Source organism: Strigops habroptila, chromosome 8, assembly GCF_004027225.2.
Source record: "Strigops habroptila isolate Jane chromosome 8, bStrHab1.2.pri, whole genome shotgun sequence".
Lineage (NCBI taxonomy): Eukaryota > Metazoa > Chordata > Aves > Psittaciformes > Psittacidae > Strigops > Strigops habroptila.
In genome coordinates this window covers 3001781-3019834 of record NC_044284.2, presented here as the reverse complement: position 1 = coordinate 3019834, position 18054 = coordinate 3001781, and the positions used below count along the sequence as shown (strand labels likewise).

General features: G+C 38.9%; 1 protein-coding gene across 7 annotated transcripts in view; it reads left to right on the top strand.

Moving 5' to 3' along the window:
• The window catches only part of ARHGAP29 (Rho GTPase activating protein 29), a 49401-nt gene that overhangs the window by 20133 nt on the left and 11214 nt on the right, over positions 1-18054 (top strand). For 6 of the 7 annotated variants that reach the window (XM_030496316.1, XM_030496320.1, XM_030496319.1 and 3 more), the window contains exons 3-12: positions 1509-1652; positions 9970-10066; positions 10395-10467; positions 14249-14309; positions 14780-14917; positions 15191-15255; positions 15739-15849; positions 15976-16056; positions 16342-16530; positions 16771-16908. In XM_030496316.1, coding sequence (XP_030352176.1) covers positions 1509-1652; positions 9970-10066; positions 10395-10467; positions 14249-14309; positions 14780-14917; positions 15191-15255; positions 15739-15849; positions 15976-16056; positions 16342-16530; positions 16771-16908 — 1097 coding nt within the window. Of the gene's footprint in view, positions 1-1508; positions 1653-7553; positions 8081-9969; positions 10067-10394; positions 10468-14248; positions 14310-14779; positions 14918-15190; positions 15256-15738; positions 15850-15975; positions 16057-16341; positions 16531-16770; positions 16909-18054 lie in introns of those variants that run through there. The other variant, XM_030496321.1, reaches the window with a different exon arrangement.

Here is an 18054-nt window from a genome sequence, read left to right as displayed (position 1 = left end):
TGAAAATAACTTGTCACTTGAGTCCTCAGTTAAAAAACATTATGTATACATGTAAATGAAGAGAAAGCCACAACTATGCTGCTTTAATGAATTAGTTTGCTTAATTTACTGCTGTGCAAGATGGGTTTTCCTAGACTTTTGTGTATCCTGTTACGGATAGAGCTTCCTACTCCCCTCCAGCAGGAAAAAACATGCAAAGTGCCGGTGAATGGTAGATAAAGTTTTTGCCTTAGTCCACTTCCTGAGTCAGGGTTTTTCCTTTGACCATGTATAAGCTACTCTGAGTTGAAAAAAACCCTCTTGATATTTGATATATAGGGAGATAAAGCACAGTGGTCTTTCGAAGGCTTGCTTTTGTACTTGATGACAATTGCATGTGATTTGTGTGTAGTCCCCTCAACCTACCCACCTGCCAGTAGTGATACACTGTACTGATGTGTTAGGCTGTATTTGTTAGGCTTCTAGCCTAAATATCGTGTCTTGTAGTCAGAACAAAATGGCTCAGATTTGAAACTGTTCTCTGAGTAACCCTGGATCAATTTGCACTGTACTGTGATTGTCTGTATTGACCTGTTTGTTATCATGGCCACAGACTACACAGAATTGCCATTCCTTTTTGCTCACTGGGGAAGTGAGTCAGCTTGTATTAGATCCTCTTTTTCTTTTTCATAAGCTAGACTTTCCTGAATTTGAAAGCTTTTTACCACAACTTGCAACGCAGCACTCTGGTGCATGTGAACCTTTCATTCCGTGCACCAGCACCTCTTCTGTAACAGAACGGAAGAGCTTGTGGTTTAACCTGGGCCATGTATACAACAAGAACTATGTTGTTGAACAATAAGGTGGGAGGGCTTTAGCGACACATAGCAGGAGGCATATGCTGTAAAAAACATCACTTGTTCCAGGATTTTTCTGATTAGGCCTGATTCCACAAAACTACTTTATGAGGACTGACATGCTTAAAGACAGCCCTTTGTAGATCTAGGCATATATGTTAAAGATGTGTAAGATTTGACAGACATTGGAGTTAAAAGTTAGCCAACATTTTGCCAAAAATCTGTGTTTAATTTTATGACTGGAGAGAAATTGTGTTGAATTTGTATCGGGTGAAGAAATATCAACTGAGCAATCCTAATGTGCTTTTGTTGATACTCTGTGTTGAATATATGTAATGATCAAAATCGGTGGTTGATGAAATGACATGAGATAAAGGAGATGGTTTAACTCAGAAATCTTAGGGTATTGCTGTAGAGTCTTTATTTTAAGTATACTTACTTGAGTTTTGGGGAGAAATGAGTCTTTATGTAAAACGCATACGATATTACAAGTAAACTGTTGGCAAATGCCTGTATAATACCTTTTCCTTGTTTTAACAATTTCTTTGTTCTAAGCAGGCCCAGCTTCCATATGGCCTAGACCTCAGTCCAGCTATGCGCCGTCGAAGTGGTTTGAATGTGATTGGGTTCTAATTCACCATTTTAATACAGTTTCTCCTTTACTCTTTGCAGAGAATCAAGATGGACTGCACCAGGTAGTACATGAACGCCTGGGGGAGTTGCTGCGTGTTTTAAAGGCAGTGATAAATAAATATCAGAATCTAAACTCAGTCGATATCCTTAGTGCTGCAGGAACAGTTATTGCAAAAGTAAAAGGTAAGGAATTATTACCTTTCATATTCCTGGAAAATTGTAATTAGTGTCTTGATTGGCTTAGAGTTATGGGTGTAACTCTATGTATAGAGAAGAAATGGGGGGTTTTAAGACTTAATACTTGTTTAAAAATACCTTTTCTAACTGAAAAGTGATATTAAATAACTTGTTCTCCTGTTGATTTAGTAAAATTCTGCTTATAGGAAGCTAGCTGCAAACCCCCACCGAATTCCAAAAGCACAAGCCTTCAGTCTTGAGCTTTGCTTTACCTGTGTATCACAGAATAATATCACAGAAAAATAAACCACACATTTATCCACTTAAAGAGTTGCCAGAAATGTTTGCTTAATTCTATGGATTTGTAGGGATGGTGGTGTATTTATATCAAGTGAAGAAATATCTGAATGAGCAATCCAAATCTGCTTGGCCTGACACTTATTTATAACTTCCATAAACACATCATAAGCATGATAAAGGTGTCAACAGCAACAAAAAGCCTTTGCAGACGTACATGTTAATACTTTCTGTTGCTGACCTTTGCTGCTGCGGTTCTCTGTGTGTCAGATGAATGCAAATGGTGAAGCACAAAATTGCCCCAGCCTCATAAACCATAGCTGTTTCTTCTCTGTGTAGCCTTTGATTGCAGCTCTCCCTACTCTGGAGGAAGTCCAGTATATTACTGTGGAATCAGTATCGGTTCTTCCATTTGGCATGGAGAATGCTTTTCAGTAGGGTTAAATCTCCACCTCTTGCCTGTGTTAAACCATGTGGAACATCTCGCTTCAGAGATGCACGATTTAGTTGTTCTCCTTGTTCTAGGGTTTCTTCTCTTGTTTTCTAATTACCGTAGGATGTCTGAACATACACTGCTGATTCAGTAAAGTAGGACCGTAAGTTAAAATACTAACGTGTTAGCTTCCCAATTCCTACATCTTGGATTCCTCCAAGCTTCTTACAGATTCTTCACATAGATGTGTAATTTTGCCAGTTTGATCTTGCAATTTCTTCTCACTACATGTAGAGATTCCATATATCTGTCCCCGGTATTTGAAATGATCACAGGATTATAACTCTGCAACTTCTGAACTTGCTTTAGAGAATTGTACATAACAGTAGGAATGCAGAGGGTATCCATGAGAGGTTGCTGTTTGTCTTGATGATCTCAGGAAGAGTTAAGTACATGTGCACAATCAGATACTTACATGAGAACAGGTTAAATGTTTAGTGAACATACTTGTGCATCCACCCTAGACGAGCTGTTTCCATGCTTAAATGCTATGGTAAGATTACCATTTGTCTTCCACTCCCCCCTAATTTCAGTGGATGCAGGACAATGTTCGACTGCTCTTTCTTAAATTTGTTGAGAACTGACTTAAGGTAGCAAGTAAATCAAATTACATCCACCTTTGCTAAATGATGTTTCCAGAAGCTATTGCAATAATATCTATTCTCTCTGGACTATGTAGTTTCTCAAGGCTGTTCTTGATACACAGTGCCCCAAATTGTTCACTTTCTGTACTGTCCAAGTTCACAATTGTAGAATAAAGCAGTAGAATTACTTTCCCTGTCTCGCATGGTAACGTTATTGGATTGATCTACATTTATGTATTCTCCTTCCGACCCTTCTACTTCTGAAGTGGAGAATCAAGCGCTTCATTGAATGACATGATCCAGAGTACTTGCAGCTTCCTGAACTTGATGCCATACATATTTTTTTTCTCTTCTTGCTGCATGCTGTTCCATCATACAATTTCAATAGCACTTAACCCTGGGAAGACACATTGGTGTTTCATACATCTTATATGTATCTGTTTCTGCCTGGTTTGATAAGTAGCTGTTCTTTGAATAGTTATTTTAGGATTCTTTCATTTCTCTTGATAGTGAACAGAAGAAATAACTTTAGTGCTAAGCCTTTTTTTTGGCAATACAGATATTCACACATACTTTTTAGCTCTTTCCTCTCAAACACATTTCAGTTCATATAAATGTTTGCACTTAAAATCAGCTAACTGCTAGTGTTTGCACTGTTGAGTTCATTCAATGTTAATATATTGAGTTTATATCATCATGGAGGGATTGCATTCTTTTCTGTATGCAAAGAAAAACTACTGTAAGGAAAGCACTGTGCATATTGCATAATTACAGAATGCTGGAAGTGGCTGTGCTCGTTGTTGTTTTAAGAATGCCACTTGAAACAAAAGCAGTACAGTCATGGCTTCCAGTTTTCTGTCAAGTGTGTTGAAGTAGGTCAAGTTATAAGTCTACTTTTAGGTACGTTTGAAGTGTCTCCGTTTGGCTATAGCTCGCTTGAACTATCTTAAATATGATCTTGTATGATGAGAAACCTCTTGAAGAAGAAAGGCATGAAAGGAGTTGATTTTGTTATGGTAACAGTCTTTGTCCTTCCCCTGGAACAGAGCTCAGGTTTTGACTCTTTTCCCCCTTGTTACACTGTGAAGAACTTTCTCATTGGCAATGGTTTGACAGTACTGAAGGCCTAGCTTTAGGACTCCCGCTATGGCATCTAAAGTGCAGTGATGATACAGTGCCCATCTGATACAAATGTGTTCTTCCAGCTTGACTAAATAGATAAAAAGTGTTTTCTGATGGAATAAAAGATTATGGCATGCAATGGCTGTTCACAGCATTCTCATTTCTTCCTGAGTTGCTCATCTCTCTGGTAAGCAGCATGCATTCTGGACCTAGAGCAGAGAGGCTGGCATGAACTGGTTGCTTTTTGGCTAAAGCGAACATGATTCACCACAGAGTGAGTGATCCAGTGCCGTGTGACCTGGCCTTGTGGAGTTCCCAAGTTAATAGCAAGGAAGGGAGCTCTGGATCACACTGAAGAAGGCAGTCTCGGTCAGTCCTGCCTCAGTTTTGTAGCCTGCTTCATACAAAGAATACTTTCATATGAAGGCTGTAGTAAGGCCTATCAGTGTTCAGCCATGTATTGTATTCCTCATGTGTCTGGAGATGGAAACAGGGAGTTTCAGGGCTTCAGCTCTTTCTGACAGGTACTCAAGCCCTACTTCTCTTAGGAACAACAAAACCTTTGCTGTATGAAAAAGCACAGCCTGTGGTAAGTGTGAAAGCAGTTTGTCTTTAGAGCCTGCTTGGTTTTCACAGCTGGTTTTTGTGTGAGGATCATACTGCGCTGTATTTGTATTCAAACTGAAGTGTATGACTGCTGGAACTGAGGAAGCTGAGGTAAAAATACAGCAGGTTGTGATGAATCGTAAGCATATCAGACCTCAAGTTTGCTTACACTGGCCTGTCAGAAACACATGCATTCACAGCTTTTCAGCTGTGGTTATTTCACTAGAACTAATGTAACTGTTAAATAAACAGGAAGCTACAAGAATGTGAGGAGCTGGTAGGACAGAACCAGTATCCTTTTTCCTCTGTCTTCTCAGGCTATGTTAATGTGACATTATGAAAGAAGTTCATGTGACTCATCTGTTTCTTGTCATTGGAGGACAGAACTATAAAAAGACGTGGAAGTACTCTGTATCTGTAGTCAGATTTATGACTAGGAAGAAGATTAACCTGGCATGGAAAATTTCTGATGTTTATTTAGGAGAGGATGAAATAGAAACAAGCTGGGATTTACGCATGATCTCTTTTTTTCCTTCTCCACCTTCTAGAACGTAAGCATAACTGGCTTAGGTTCTAGAAAGACCTTTTTGAATCTTTGCATAATGCTGGAGTTTCAAATCTAGTTTGTATTTGGTACTTTATATAGGGGCAAATAGTCATTTGAACAAATGACTGCTTTTGCTCTTGGTGATATCAGTTCCAATAACTTTGGAACCAGCAACTCTCAGTGACTCTGGCTTTTAAAGTATGAGGAGTTGCACTGTGATTTAAAGGGAATGCCCAGTGCACACAGACCACCCCCTTTAAATTACTGCAAGTGGGAATATTTTGGAATGCTAGTAAAAACTAGAGTGCCTGTGCCCCTCCTTCAAGCCTCTCAGCCATTCCTCTGGTCCTTCAATGGGAACGATCTGAATGTGCTGCTTGTTCTGCTTTGGATGTCTCATGCTTTTCCTTTCAAACAGATTGAAGGAAAAACTAGCTTTAGCATGTTATCTTAATCTTGCCACAGAGAATGGTGTTTGGCAGAACAGATAATGTCACATTCTTACTATTTTAGACTGATGTTTCAGGAAAGTGCAGGCAAAACCCCCTTTGATTTCTCCGATTGAATCTTGAACATGGTTCACTGGGCCTCTTTGCTTGGACTCTACTACTTATACATGCTTATTTGGGTACTTTGTGATGAGTGCCTTTTAAATGACCCTTCACTTAATGTGGAAGAATTGAGACTTACTGAAGCATCTTGCCTGCAACCTGTTTAGAATCCTATTTCTGGAAGTCACTTCCCAGTCTGGCCCACCATCATACTCATGGTTGTTATTTTCCCCACTCAGTGTCTTCCAATAGTTGATGGCTCTGGAGTACGTGGTTCTGATACCATGCCGAATTCAAGTTTGTGCTGTTCTTTTGCTCTAAATTGCACCTTTTGACTTAACTGGATCACTAGAATCAATGCAGATTCCTGCTAAAGTTGAAAATTGCACTTGTAGAAATTGCCGGTTTCTGTACGTTCTTTTGCTCTAATTGTTCTGCATCGAAACTAAATTCTTCTAGCAAGGTGAAGTAATTTGAATTTTGTTGGTGTATCTGTGATGTAAATTCAGAGCACAATATATTATGGAGGGAGTAGGAAACAGTTCCTCAAACTTGTTGGCATTCGGCTGAAGTTGGGGAGGCCGCCAGACTTGGTAGTAAGTAAAGGGTAAAGGCTGGTGAAATTATATGGCACAGAGACCTAAAAGTAGAAAAGCAGGGCCTGTACAGCCTGCTGATCCCCTCTAGCTATGAGATCCTGAGAATGCTCTTCTGCCTCTTACCAGTCTGCATGCTACTGCTCTTCACTCAGAGTCCTCCCACCATGTTTTTCACATACATTTTTAGAGATGAGGGGCAATAACAAGAAGTATTACAAGTCTTTGCTTTGGGAGAGGGTGTGATTTTTAGTCTTGGTTGAGTTTTTTTGTTTGCTTGGGTGTTTTTTTGGTTTTGAAATAGTTCAGAAAGGTTCTTGATAGCATTTTTGGGAGTTTAAGGACTGAAAATTGATTGCAAAGATATTCAATTCCAGTAAGTCAGTCAGTTGCTTATGAGTTAAAAGTCAGCTAGTAAAGTGTATGGATTCCTATCTAAGGAAATAGATGGTAGTGTTACCATATATGTCTATTAGGTCTGAGAAAACTGACCTGAGGAGAGTAAATTCTGCAAGCTGATGGAGTTTAGACTTATCCGGGCTTTGCTGCTGCCAGTCCTGCACATGCACATGGGGAGGGGGAAGCAGAAAGCAAGCAAACTCCTGCAGACTCCATCTGCTGTGGCCATGTCCCCTGGATTTCCTGGGCTGTGCTGTGTTGATTTGACTGGAAGGGGACAAGAGAGCATCACAGAATCTTGTGTGCTGTGGTCGCGGTGAGCTAAGCTTCACCTTCTAAAGGCCCTGGTTCCACTTCGGTCTTGACAGCTGACACCCTCTTCATGGTTTCAGAAGCATTGCTTAAATGTCCTTAGATGCTGCTTCAGCTTCTGGAATTCTGGCTTCCAAAACTTCCATGGCTGTTGCTGGCTCCCCAGCCTGTTCTGTGCTTGAATCGGAAAGCTTTTGGCTGGTATAGAGGCTTTCAACAAGAGTAGTAACTTTGCATTGTCTTGCAGCATTTTGATGAGGTTGCCAAAGCCACCTCAGTTTGAAGACAGCTTTGCTAGCTTTGGAAATAGAGATCCACTTTTAATGCAAGCTAGGCTTGCATTTCACATACTGGAGTCCAAAGTTTAATATATTGCTATAATACAATTTCTTTCTTTAAAGTTAATTATATGCCATCTGAAGTCTTACTTAAAAGTGTTGTTAAGTTGTATACTTGCTTTGAAATCTGTAGAACTATAGATAGATAGCTGTCATTTCCAGACATGGAAAGATTACTAAAGTTCATTGTTGTCAGTGGCTATTGTGTGCAGTCAGGATGTCCTGGGGAAAGAGAGTGCATGGTTTAAAGTTGATGTTAAGTACATCAGCATTCCGGTGGTAGTAAGCTAGAAGAAAGCTGCTTGTATTCCACTGATTTACTAACAGCTTGCACTAACCTTGTAGGCAAAAGTGGCAATTTTGAAGCAACTTCAGATTAGTTATTCTGTTTGTGATGGATCCTGAAAAGGAAGGATTTCTCTAGCATGTAAAGTATAAAGCTTAATACAACTCTTCCTGGAACAGGAAGGCAGAGCGAAACAGACGGCATTTCTTTAGGGCTGTCTGTATTAATGTCTCATTAGCAAAGTGAAAGAAGTGCTCTTTCTCTGAAGACAGCCCAGCTGATGGATATATGAATGTTTCAGTGGTAAGTGCTTTGAATCTATAGACAGTTTTTGCAGGGATCTTTAATTTTGAAACAGTTTGTGTTTCATGCTGGCACTCCAATGGTTTTTCTAGTCATTAGTGGCTTGTAATGTGTAGATCTCATAGTCACTCTTGTTGCTTAATGATTTGGAATGCAAAGTTTAGGCTTAGAAGCAGGGTTATCTCTGGAAAGCTGAGGTTTTCCACTAACCTGGATTAACAAAAATAAATCCACTGCTGTTTAAGAAGTGTGTGTGTATATACATATAATAAAGCTCCACAGATTTTATATATAATCTGTGGAGCTTTATCGAGTCTTATTTCAAACTGCAAAGGTGCTGGAGGTACTTTTTAATGTAATTATGAAGTGTAGAAGAAGGAAGAGGTAGGAAAAGCCTTAATTTAGGAGTGAACTGTGGTGACAGAGACTGTTAATTTTTTTTTTTTTTACAATATATGGCTTTTTTTTGGCTGTAGGTTATTACAACACGTTATTCCAGATCTGCAAGTGATGGTGAAAATAGCCCATGAGAGTGCTCATATTTCTGTAATAGCATTGTCTAGCAATAGTTGTTATTAAAATGTTGATCAGGATTGCTGTGTAAAAAGGAGTGGATTCAAACTGTGTTAATTTACTGGTTAACAACTTTTCCTTTCACAGAGGAAGTCTAATGGGGGAGCAGATCACTGTACTTTCTTTGTTTGTTACCCATTAGTGTTTAGGCACCTGGCAGGAAGTTTGGATACTTTTAAAGATTAAAGTCTGTTACTTTAATTTGCTAAGAAAACGAGCATAGAATGGGCAACATTGAAGATGATGTAATTTTTGCTACTTGTAAAAGTCATTATGGTCCGTTCTTTCCATATTTGTACTTGAAATTTAAGAAAGTTATCCCAACATTGTCACAGGTCCTGCAGAAAGCGATGAATCAGAGTGAATAGCTCACGTGAAATTATCTCTTCTTGCAATATCAAATTGAGAACTTGCATACAGAGGTCTCAGCTTTATGCTCCAATAAATAATTCTCTATGCAACTTCTCTACAAAAATAATTCACACTCAGCAATGATTAAGGAATTAAGTTGGAAATGGATAAAAATGGTTGTGCTTTTTGTCTTCTCCTTCCTCCCTTCTCCCCCTTGTCCAGTTAATAGAAACTCTGGACAAATGGCTTGTCTTCTCATTATTCCAGTTTGTCATGGGAGCATGTTAAAGGCTCAGTGTTGAGTGGCTGAATACTTGTCCTGAGCACCAGTTTAAACCATCTAGTTTGTCCGGAACAGCAATAGTTATGCTGACTTTCTTCCCTGCTTTTAATGGGCAAAACTGAGGGGCTTTTGCGAGATTACGGAGCTAATAATTAAAGGGTTTTGCTAGGGACACTACGTCTTGATAGCTTTCTATTTGGCTGTATTCAAGCCAGAAATCAAATGTTCTGGATGCAACAGGATTGCATGCAGTTGGGAGTGTGTGCACCCCCATAAACTACTGCTCGTCTTCTGAATGCTGGAATTTCTACCCAGAAAAGAAACAGGTTTTTAAATAACGTGACTGCATTCGTGGGCTGCTTTGTGTGTAGCTTTGGCTGGTAAATGAGTGTGTGTTTTCTCTTCCCTTCACGTTCCCATACAAAGCTGCTGCTGAAGTAGGAAGCTATAGGAAGTGAAAGAATAATCTGATTTCATTGTGGGAAGCATCTGGATTGTGTTAATTTCTTTCCTCTAGTGTTTACTTTCTTACTAATATCCTTTAAAACAGTGTTTTGTCAGTTGTTCAGGCCAGTATAATGTTGCATGTTCTGTAGGAGACTGTATAAAATCTGTCTTTAGGCCTAGTAAACTTGCTTGACCCCACCTCTCACCCTTGGGTTGTCATTTTTTTCCCCCTAAGCGGTGAACTTCAAAGAAGTTAACGAAGAGAACAAGAGAGAGCTCTTCAGTGAAATATTTTCTTCCATTGAAACATTGGCATTCACCTTTGGAAACGTGTAAGTTGGAATCCAGAAGGAGTTTTTCAAGAGCTTAGTGGAGCTGAATCAAATGAAGACTAAACAACAGCAATCAAAACTCTAATTTATCAGTTAACATTTGTCCAAAAGAAAGCTAGCTTAAATGAACCACATCAGACCAATTTTACTGCTTTGTTTGGGTATTTGGGTTTGGTTTTCTTAAAAAGGAAAATGGTGATGGTCTAGAAATTGCAGGGAATTTAAGGCTAAAAAATTGCTTGCAGCCATTTTAAAGGCTATTAGAAACAATTTTTGTTCTCGATGAGGTAAAGAAATGAAATAACACAAGTCTTTGTTTTTCTGGCAGTATTTCAGACTTCCTTATGGGAGATGTAGACAATGGCTCGTCACTGGGACTTCCTGTATCTCGGAGAAGTCGGGTAAGCTAAACACGTTCTCCTGGAGTGTGCACTGAGATCTTTTAAAGGAGAGTTTCATTTACGCTAAAACTCTATTTATCATAAGGCTGAGACACTTGGAGTTATCTGAGTGTTAAAACAAGATTAAACCCATGACAAAAATGCATTCAATGTTTCAAATACTTGAATGTATTCTCAGGTTTAAATGCCAGTGATGACTCGGCAGGGCTAGTACTCAAATAGGTGAATAACAACCTGCTGTAATTGTAGAGTTTTAAATGGGTTAAGTGAAAAGAACTGAATAGTTAAAAGTAAGATACTTGAATGATTTGCATGCTGTAGTAGTTAGAATAGACCTGTTAGACCTAGAAGCTAAAGGTTTAATGACCTCTCTTTGGCTTTTAAAGACTAATAATATTCATAACAAAACAACCTTTTCTTCCAGAGCCCAGGTTGTGCTGTAGCTGTTGCAACAATTCACTAAGAGAACTGAAACAGCACTGCCAATTTATAGGTAGTCAAAGAAAAACATTAGCTTTTTAAACTCACCTTTAAATGCTTGGAAGGTGAGATTAAAAAGTGCTCTGTACCAACTTCTGAATTTTTGTGTATCTGGAAGCAGACTTTCAAATAAGTCACATGAAAAGTTACATGCAGGGGAAATGCAGTTGATAATTGTTGTATGTGACAAGCTAATGGGGTTTTTAAAAGGCTTTGTTGAAACATACTTAAAGTTTAGCATTCCTTCACCCAGGATCGATCGTAGCAATGCTGTGCAGCTACAGCTGAGACATAGTCTTTAACTTTTCGCTATGGCTGATAACACATGTGAGAAAGATGGATGATCACAGAAGTTCTTGGGCAGCTGCTGGAAAGCTCATCTTCACGAACAACATGGAGAGGAAGGGAGGCTACTCAGAAAACTGGTTCCAGCAGGCTTGGAATCAGAGGATTAGGTTGCTGATAGAAAGTACGAAATAAAGTATGGAAGCCTGCATCTCATGTAACTGAAATGAGATTATTCGAGCAAGTACTACTTCAGCTAATTGGGTCAACAGCAGAAGGAAGGTGCTGAATTTGCCAACATTTTAATCTTGTAATGGCTTTGCAATGCAAAAATGTGCTCCTGTGGAGGGAGATGGTCTCATATATTGTATTGTGAAGTGAGTGTGTGGCTAAAGGGTCACTCTCCTGAGCACCAGGGTGGGGGAAGACCAAGGGGAAATTAGAATATAGTGAAATGAAGAAGGGATTCTGTCCTAGACGCTCCAGAAATCCCTGGCTTGTATTTAAAACCCCCTTTTTGTATCATCATTTGCTTTTCCTAATGTGGAAGGGGACAATTATAAATGTTAGAGCAGGTAGGATAATATGGTTCGATTTCTTAGGAATCTGTCTTAGATTTAAGTGCATTTTCATTTAGGCAAATAAATGCACATGTAACAGATGAAGCATTTCACTTTGATTTGCAGTTCAGAGAGCAATTTGGAGGCCAACCAGGAGTTAAGTGGTAGGAGGAGTTAAATGCAAACTACTTAGCTGTATTAACTTTTCCTGTAGATGTGTGCGTTCAGTGGTTGAATGTAGCAGCTGGCTATATCTTTAAGATTAGAGAATAGCATTTTGGTAGAATTTAACATGTAAATGCTTTGAAGGTTAATTAAGGAGAGAGATTTTAATTGCTTGTTACATTAGGGACCCCACTAACTAAGCTGTTGAGGATAGGATTGCTCTGAGCTGGGTGGGGGGAGGCTGATCTTGCTTGTCTTGACTGCAGGGGAGTCTGCATTCTTTAGTTAGGCATTCCACTTGGAAGCTTAAGTTAAATGATATGTATACCCCCTCTTAGCAAATGTAATAGTTCTCATTTTAGCCCTTGTACTACAACCAGAAGGACAAGGTGGAAGCAAAGATATTTCTTAATTAAAACCAGAAGAGCTTTAGAATACATTGGAAGAGACGAGACAGGCATGTATGACCTTTCATTACCGAACAAGCTATTTGAATGCTATTTGATGCTCTGTAGATCTGAGAGTGTAATAAAGCAGAATACATGCAGACATTTGCCTCTGTCAGATATTACCCAGAGAGTTCTTGGGTAATGGGGAAAAAAGACCCAAGAGACTGGTTTGAGAAGTTAAATCTACGCAGAAGTCGTTGGATGCTTGAGGGGGCAAGCTGTATGGGTCCAGTTCTCATAAGCTGTAGGGCAAAGGGGTTGTCCACACACTTGCTTTTAAAGCATGGTGTTACATATTTGAAGTGGGGTGAAAGTGGATGGATGAATGAGCATTGATTAACTGCCCTGACTAGACTGTGTGCCTGAATTGCTGGAAGGGGTGAATGCTGCTCAGGACTGAAATGATTTCGGTCTTACAGAACAGGAGATAGTTTTTAGAAACAGAATTTCTAAGTGCCTCCTGAATTAATACAAAGCATGTGGGGGTTTTTTCCCTCTTATTTGTTCTCCCGGAACTTTATGCCACTTTAAAATCTACTTGAAGACAGTAATACCTTATATCCAAATCAGAACTAAATCTAGGAATCTTCAGGCCTTCTTTGCAACTGAATATTGACCCATCTCTGAAGTCAGATTTGATTTTTTTTTTTTTAACTGTTTGGTTGATAGCTTTGAATGGAAAAGGGCCTCATGAAAAAGCCCTTCCATTTTACTGAACCTCTCTTTTATTAGACAGTGATTGTATTAGTGTTCCACTTTCTTAGGAATGAAGCTGTTCTTTAGAGTGGTTTGATTCTGTTCAATGTAATTGATGATTAATACTTTGCATAGTTTGGTATATGGAAGAGCTTCTTTGGCTGTGAAGTAAACAATGATTGAGGGATTTTTGTGTGATTTAGGATTGGTTTCCTTTAACATTTCAAACAAACAAACATAAAAGAACTACTTGCATTCTTGTTACTGTGCTTTAAGTCTGAAAAGAAAATGGGACCAAAGTCTAAAATGGAAACAAGCTGTTCTTGTAAAGCTTAAAGCCACTTTGCAGCTATTTCTTGGCCTTTGTCTTCTGTGTGCTCTCTGCTTCTGAGTTAAGAGTAATTTATTCATTTAAAATGATGTAGGGTTTTGGTTTTCTTTGGGTTTTTGTTTTTAAAGGGGTCATGGTTAAAGAGGTAAACTTCTTGTTCATTTAAATCTGTTCAGTGGTGTGGTTTACAGCACAGCCCTGCAAATAGTTCACCTTCCACAGTTAAAAGGGTAGCAAAACGCAATGTGAGCACAAAGGTAGGGATGAAATCTTGTGCTGAGTACCTTTTATTATCGGATTAAATTCTGTCAGGTTGTTGTGGTTGTCAGGGCTTCATTAGCAAATGTTACCAGTCAGCTGTTGTGCCTACAGTGCACACCTGCAAGTCATTGAGGAGGAACTCTTAACTTCATTCCCTTGAGGAAGAAATGCAGGGTTCTAATGGCTTGCAGAATAGTGTCTGTTATATGTACATGACATTAGGTCTGTGAAATGCTTTTTCAAAAGATAGGCAGGGATCTAAGAAAAGCTGGAGCTCACTTAAATATCAGCCCATTTTGTTAAACAATTACCTCTTTCATCACAGCCTTTCAAGATTGTTCATTTAAAGGTATAGAATGATTCCTTGCTATTTATTATGTCTCAATCAACAGCTTAGAAGGTATTGTGCCTTAGATTGAGAGGGAGTTACAGTACAGCTTGTTGCTTTATCTGCAAAAAAGAAGGGGGCAGATGATGCCATTTGTCTTGTTAGCCTGTCAGTTCCAGTGAGAGCTTTTCTTCACTAACTTAATGCTTTGTTTCTTGTACACCAGTCTTTTGAGAATCTTTCTGTGGAGTCTGGGGGTTCACTGCATGAAAGGGATGATATTCAAGGTAGGCCATTCATTTAATATTAGTAAACACCATTCTGTGTTTTGATCTTCTAAAATGTTATAAGTTGCTTGGTCATTTTTTTTTTTACACCTCTGCTGCCATTAAAACCTCACTGTAAAAACTTGCTGTAGCAGAGGGTTTCTGCTTTTGTGAGTAACCAACCTGGGTTGCTTTTTGGGGATGTGGGAAGAACCGGGGCCTGAAGCACTTCTGTATGTCAGCATGTGATCAGTGTTTTGTTGGCTCACTTTCTTTAAGAAAGTTATGCTGACCATATGACTACTACAGATAAAATACTATGACCCTTTAATTTGTTCTAAACCCCCTGTCAGTCCTGTTTAGAGTCAACTAGCATTAAAGACCAACTCCAGGTCAGAGCTGCTTAAGCATTCGCAGTTGGCTAATACTGGCTTTGCTCTCAGCATGTGGTAATGTCTAAAATTCACTTGTATTGGATGCTTTATTCTCAGGACATCTTCGAGCAGAGGAGGTTGATAGCATGCTCCTGAGAAATGACAGTGGAATCGAATCGGCTCTGTCCTATGCTAAAGCATGGTCAAAATATACCAAGGATGTAGTCGCATGGGTAGAAAAAAAGCTGAGCTTGGGTGAGTGGCTCTTTCTGGCATTTAATCAGCTTTGTCATGGTGAAATTCAATCTGTTGTCAGGCCTCTGTGCTGCAGACTGTCAGTAATGTGATTTCTAAATTAGTAGCTGTTCCGCTGAAGTGGACAGAACTATCATGCATTTCCTATAATTAAAAGCCTGTAACAAAGTGGAGGTGGTCCCCTCTGTAGCCTGTTAGAGGAAGAATGTAAAAAGCATTTAGCATGTGGTACAACTGGTACTGTAAACAGTAAATGTGAATTTCTTTTTACAGAAGTGGAGTGTGCTAAAAACTTAGCAAAAATGGCTGAAACTGCTAAAGCTGTTGTTGGACACCAGGTGAGTATATCTTAGGGCTTGATTTTAAAGTCTTGAATACCCCTTGGATGCCTTGCCCAAAAGTGAAACGTTGGGGATGTTGAGGAATGGCTTTTTAAGTTGATACAGAATTGATTTATCCTGTAAATCACTGGTTAAAAAATCTGCTGTATTTTAATGTGTTCCCATCTCCTATAGAAATTTGGATATATACATTTATTTTGTTGAAAATGCAGAACGACCTTATACTTTTACAATTGACTTTTCTCTGTTTCTCGTATGCTTCATAATTTGGACTTGTAGACTTCTCTTTAAGTGTTTTCCTAGTAAAATGAAACGTAGCTGAGAAATGAGTCATTTTCTCCATCCATACCTAACTCTGTATGTAAGAGAAATACTTTCCTAAGTTTAAGTGAAAATCTAGGTAAATTGTTCGGACATTTAGAATGTCAGCATGCTTCTGCCTCACCTAGACCACTAATGTTTTGTTGTGTGTAATTTTAGGATTATATGCCATTCCAATCAATATTCATTAATGCTTTTCAAAATGATATTGAGAACAATCAGCTTTGGCAACAAACAGCTGCTGCTCTCCAGTCTAACAAATTTGTGCAGGTAAGCTTAAAAGAGAAAGACCAAGGTATTTTTAGGTATTTAAAAAGCTTTGTATAGCACACATGATTCAAAAGAACAGACTCGCCTGTAAGTCTTTGACATACTCTATTAATGTTTCCTATCTAGCCTCTTCTTGGAAGGAAGAACGAGTTGGACAGACAAAGGAAAGATATTAAGGAGCTTTGGCAGCGAGAGCAGAAAAAAATGGTTGGTATTTCTTTCGTATGTAATAGTTAAAATCTAAAATTCTTGAAAGGGATGAAACTTTCAAACTAGGCTGTTATGCACTTAAAGTTGTATGTTGAATCTATAGGGCTTGTTGGATATAGTATGTAACTGTCAACCTCATGGCAATCTTGTGTTTGTAAGTTTATCTTTCTATGACTACGTACTTTGAATTGCAGTGTACAGACCTCTGTAAACATCACATTAAATAACTGGAAAATTTAAAAAATCCATTCTTTTGCTTTTTTCCTTTGTTGTATTCTGCAGCAAGAGCTGGAAGCTTCTCTCAGGAAAGCAAAGTCGCTATATACACAGCGTCAAGATGAGTATGAAAAGGCCAGATCCTGCACTGCTCGTGCTGAGGAGGAACAGCTGAGCTCAAGTGGAAGCTTCGTGAAAGATTTCAGCAAGCAGCTGGAAAAAAAACGAAGGCTGGAAGAGGAAGCTCTTCAAAAAGTAAGAGGTTTTGTTCCTTGCTTTTTGTATTAAGGCTACGCTAGTTTTACTCATGCTTTTCCAACGGGAGCATTTGAGCCAGTGTTCTGTTCATAATTCTTAATTTTAATGATGCTATGCTCTTCTGGGCTTTTATCCTCAATGGGGCTTTCCAATTACAAGCATCTTGTGTGGGTTTTTTTTTTCTCTTGCTTTCAAGGTGTGTAGTCCATCAATCCTTTCTACTTGTGTTCCCTCTAGGCTGAAGAGGCCAATGAACACTATAAATCAAGCATGGCAGAGGTTGAAGAGAAAAGGAGTTATTTGGAAAGCTTTAAAAGTGATGTCTTAACACAGCTTCGGGAGCTGATTTACCAGTGTGATCTTACTCTTAAAGCTGTAAGCATGCTTTTTAAAATAGGTTTGGCACAGAGATATTAAGACTAAGGGGAGGTCCCATCTACAGCGTTAACTGCTTAAAATAGAAAGCTGTCAAAGGACAGAGGTCAAGCCAATAGAAAAAGAAGGAAAACTTTTAATATGTTTGTGGTGTGCTCTTTCTGTTAAGAGTTTAAAAAGGCAAAGGTGTGTTATACGTGTCTTGAATATTTCTGGGGTTTTTATGAGCTGTTGCTGTGCAAGAACCCTGGCTACTCGGTTCTTGTAGAACCTCTCTAAGAATATTGATGGCAGTAGTGTCACTCTGGTGCTTAAGAGTACAGCTCCTATTCCCATTACTTTCATCAGTGCATTAGGAAAGATGTTTGGCTGAAGTACAGAATGGACATTAACATGCTGCAACATGGAGCCTGCTAATCTTGATGACAGTTCAGTTACTACAGGATCCATTGCACCTAATTTAATGTGTTAATTTGACGCATGTAAATAAGCAAAGAAAATTGTCAAGCCAGTGTATGTACGTACACAGTTTTTAAAGAAGCTTTAAGAGTGCTTTATACCAATAGATGTGTACTTTTTTTAGATGAGACAAAGACAATGTAATGCTGAGGGGGGAAATAAGAAACAACATGCACATACACCTCTCCCCAAGCAACCCCAAAACCCACCCATAAGTAGAAAGCTTAGACAAACTTGATAGTTCAAGTATATCTAAATTGCAAACAACTTTGCAACTCCAAAGCTGAAGAAGCAGCCGTGTATGTCCCTTTCCCTGGTCTCTGCATTGTGCTGTAAAGTATTTTAGAGGTTTTATGTCATTTAACAAAGTGTTCAGTTAACCTGTTCTGTTGGGACAGAGTTTTGTTCCTTTCTTGTCTTGAGGTGATACGGACCTCGTCTGGGTTTGGAATTCTGACTATTTCATCATTGTAGTGGTGACTAAAATTCCTCCCAGAGTGTGAAAAATGCTTTTTTAGTAGCAAAAATCCTTGTTCAACCTTGAATCCTTGTTCAACCCAAAGTGGGAGGCCATTGGAACTGCCTTTGCTACCTGGAGCATTGAATAAACCCGAGAGAAGAGGAATACCAGTACCTATGCTATAGATGAAGCTTTTGCAGTTGACTTTGAGGAATCTTGCACGAAGT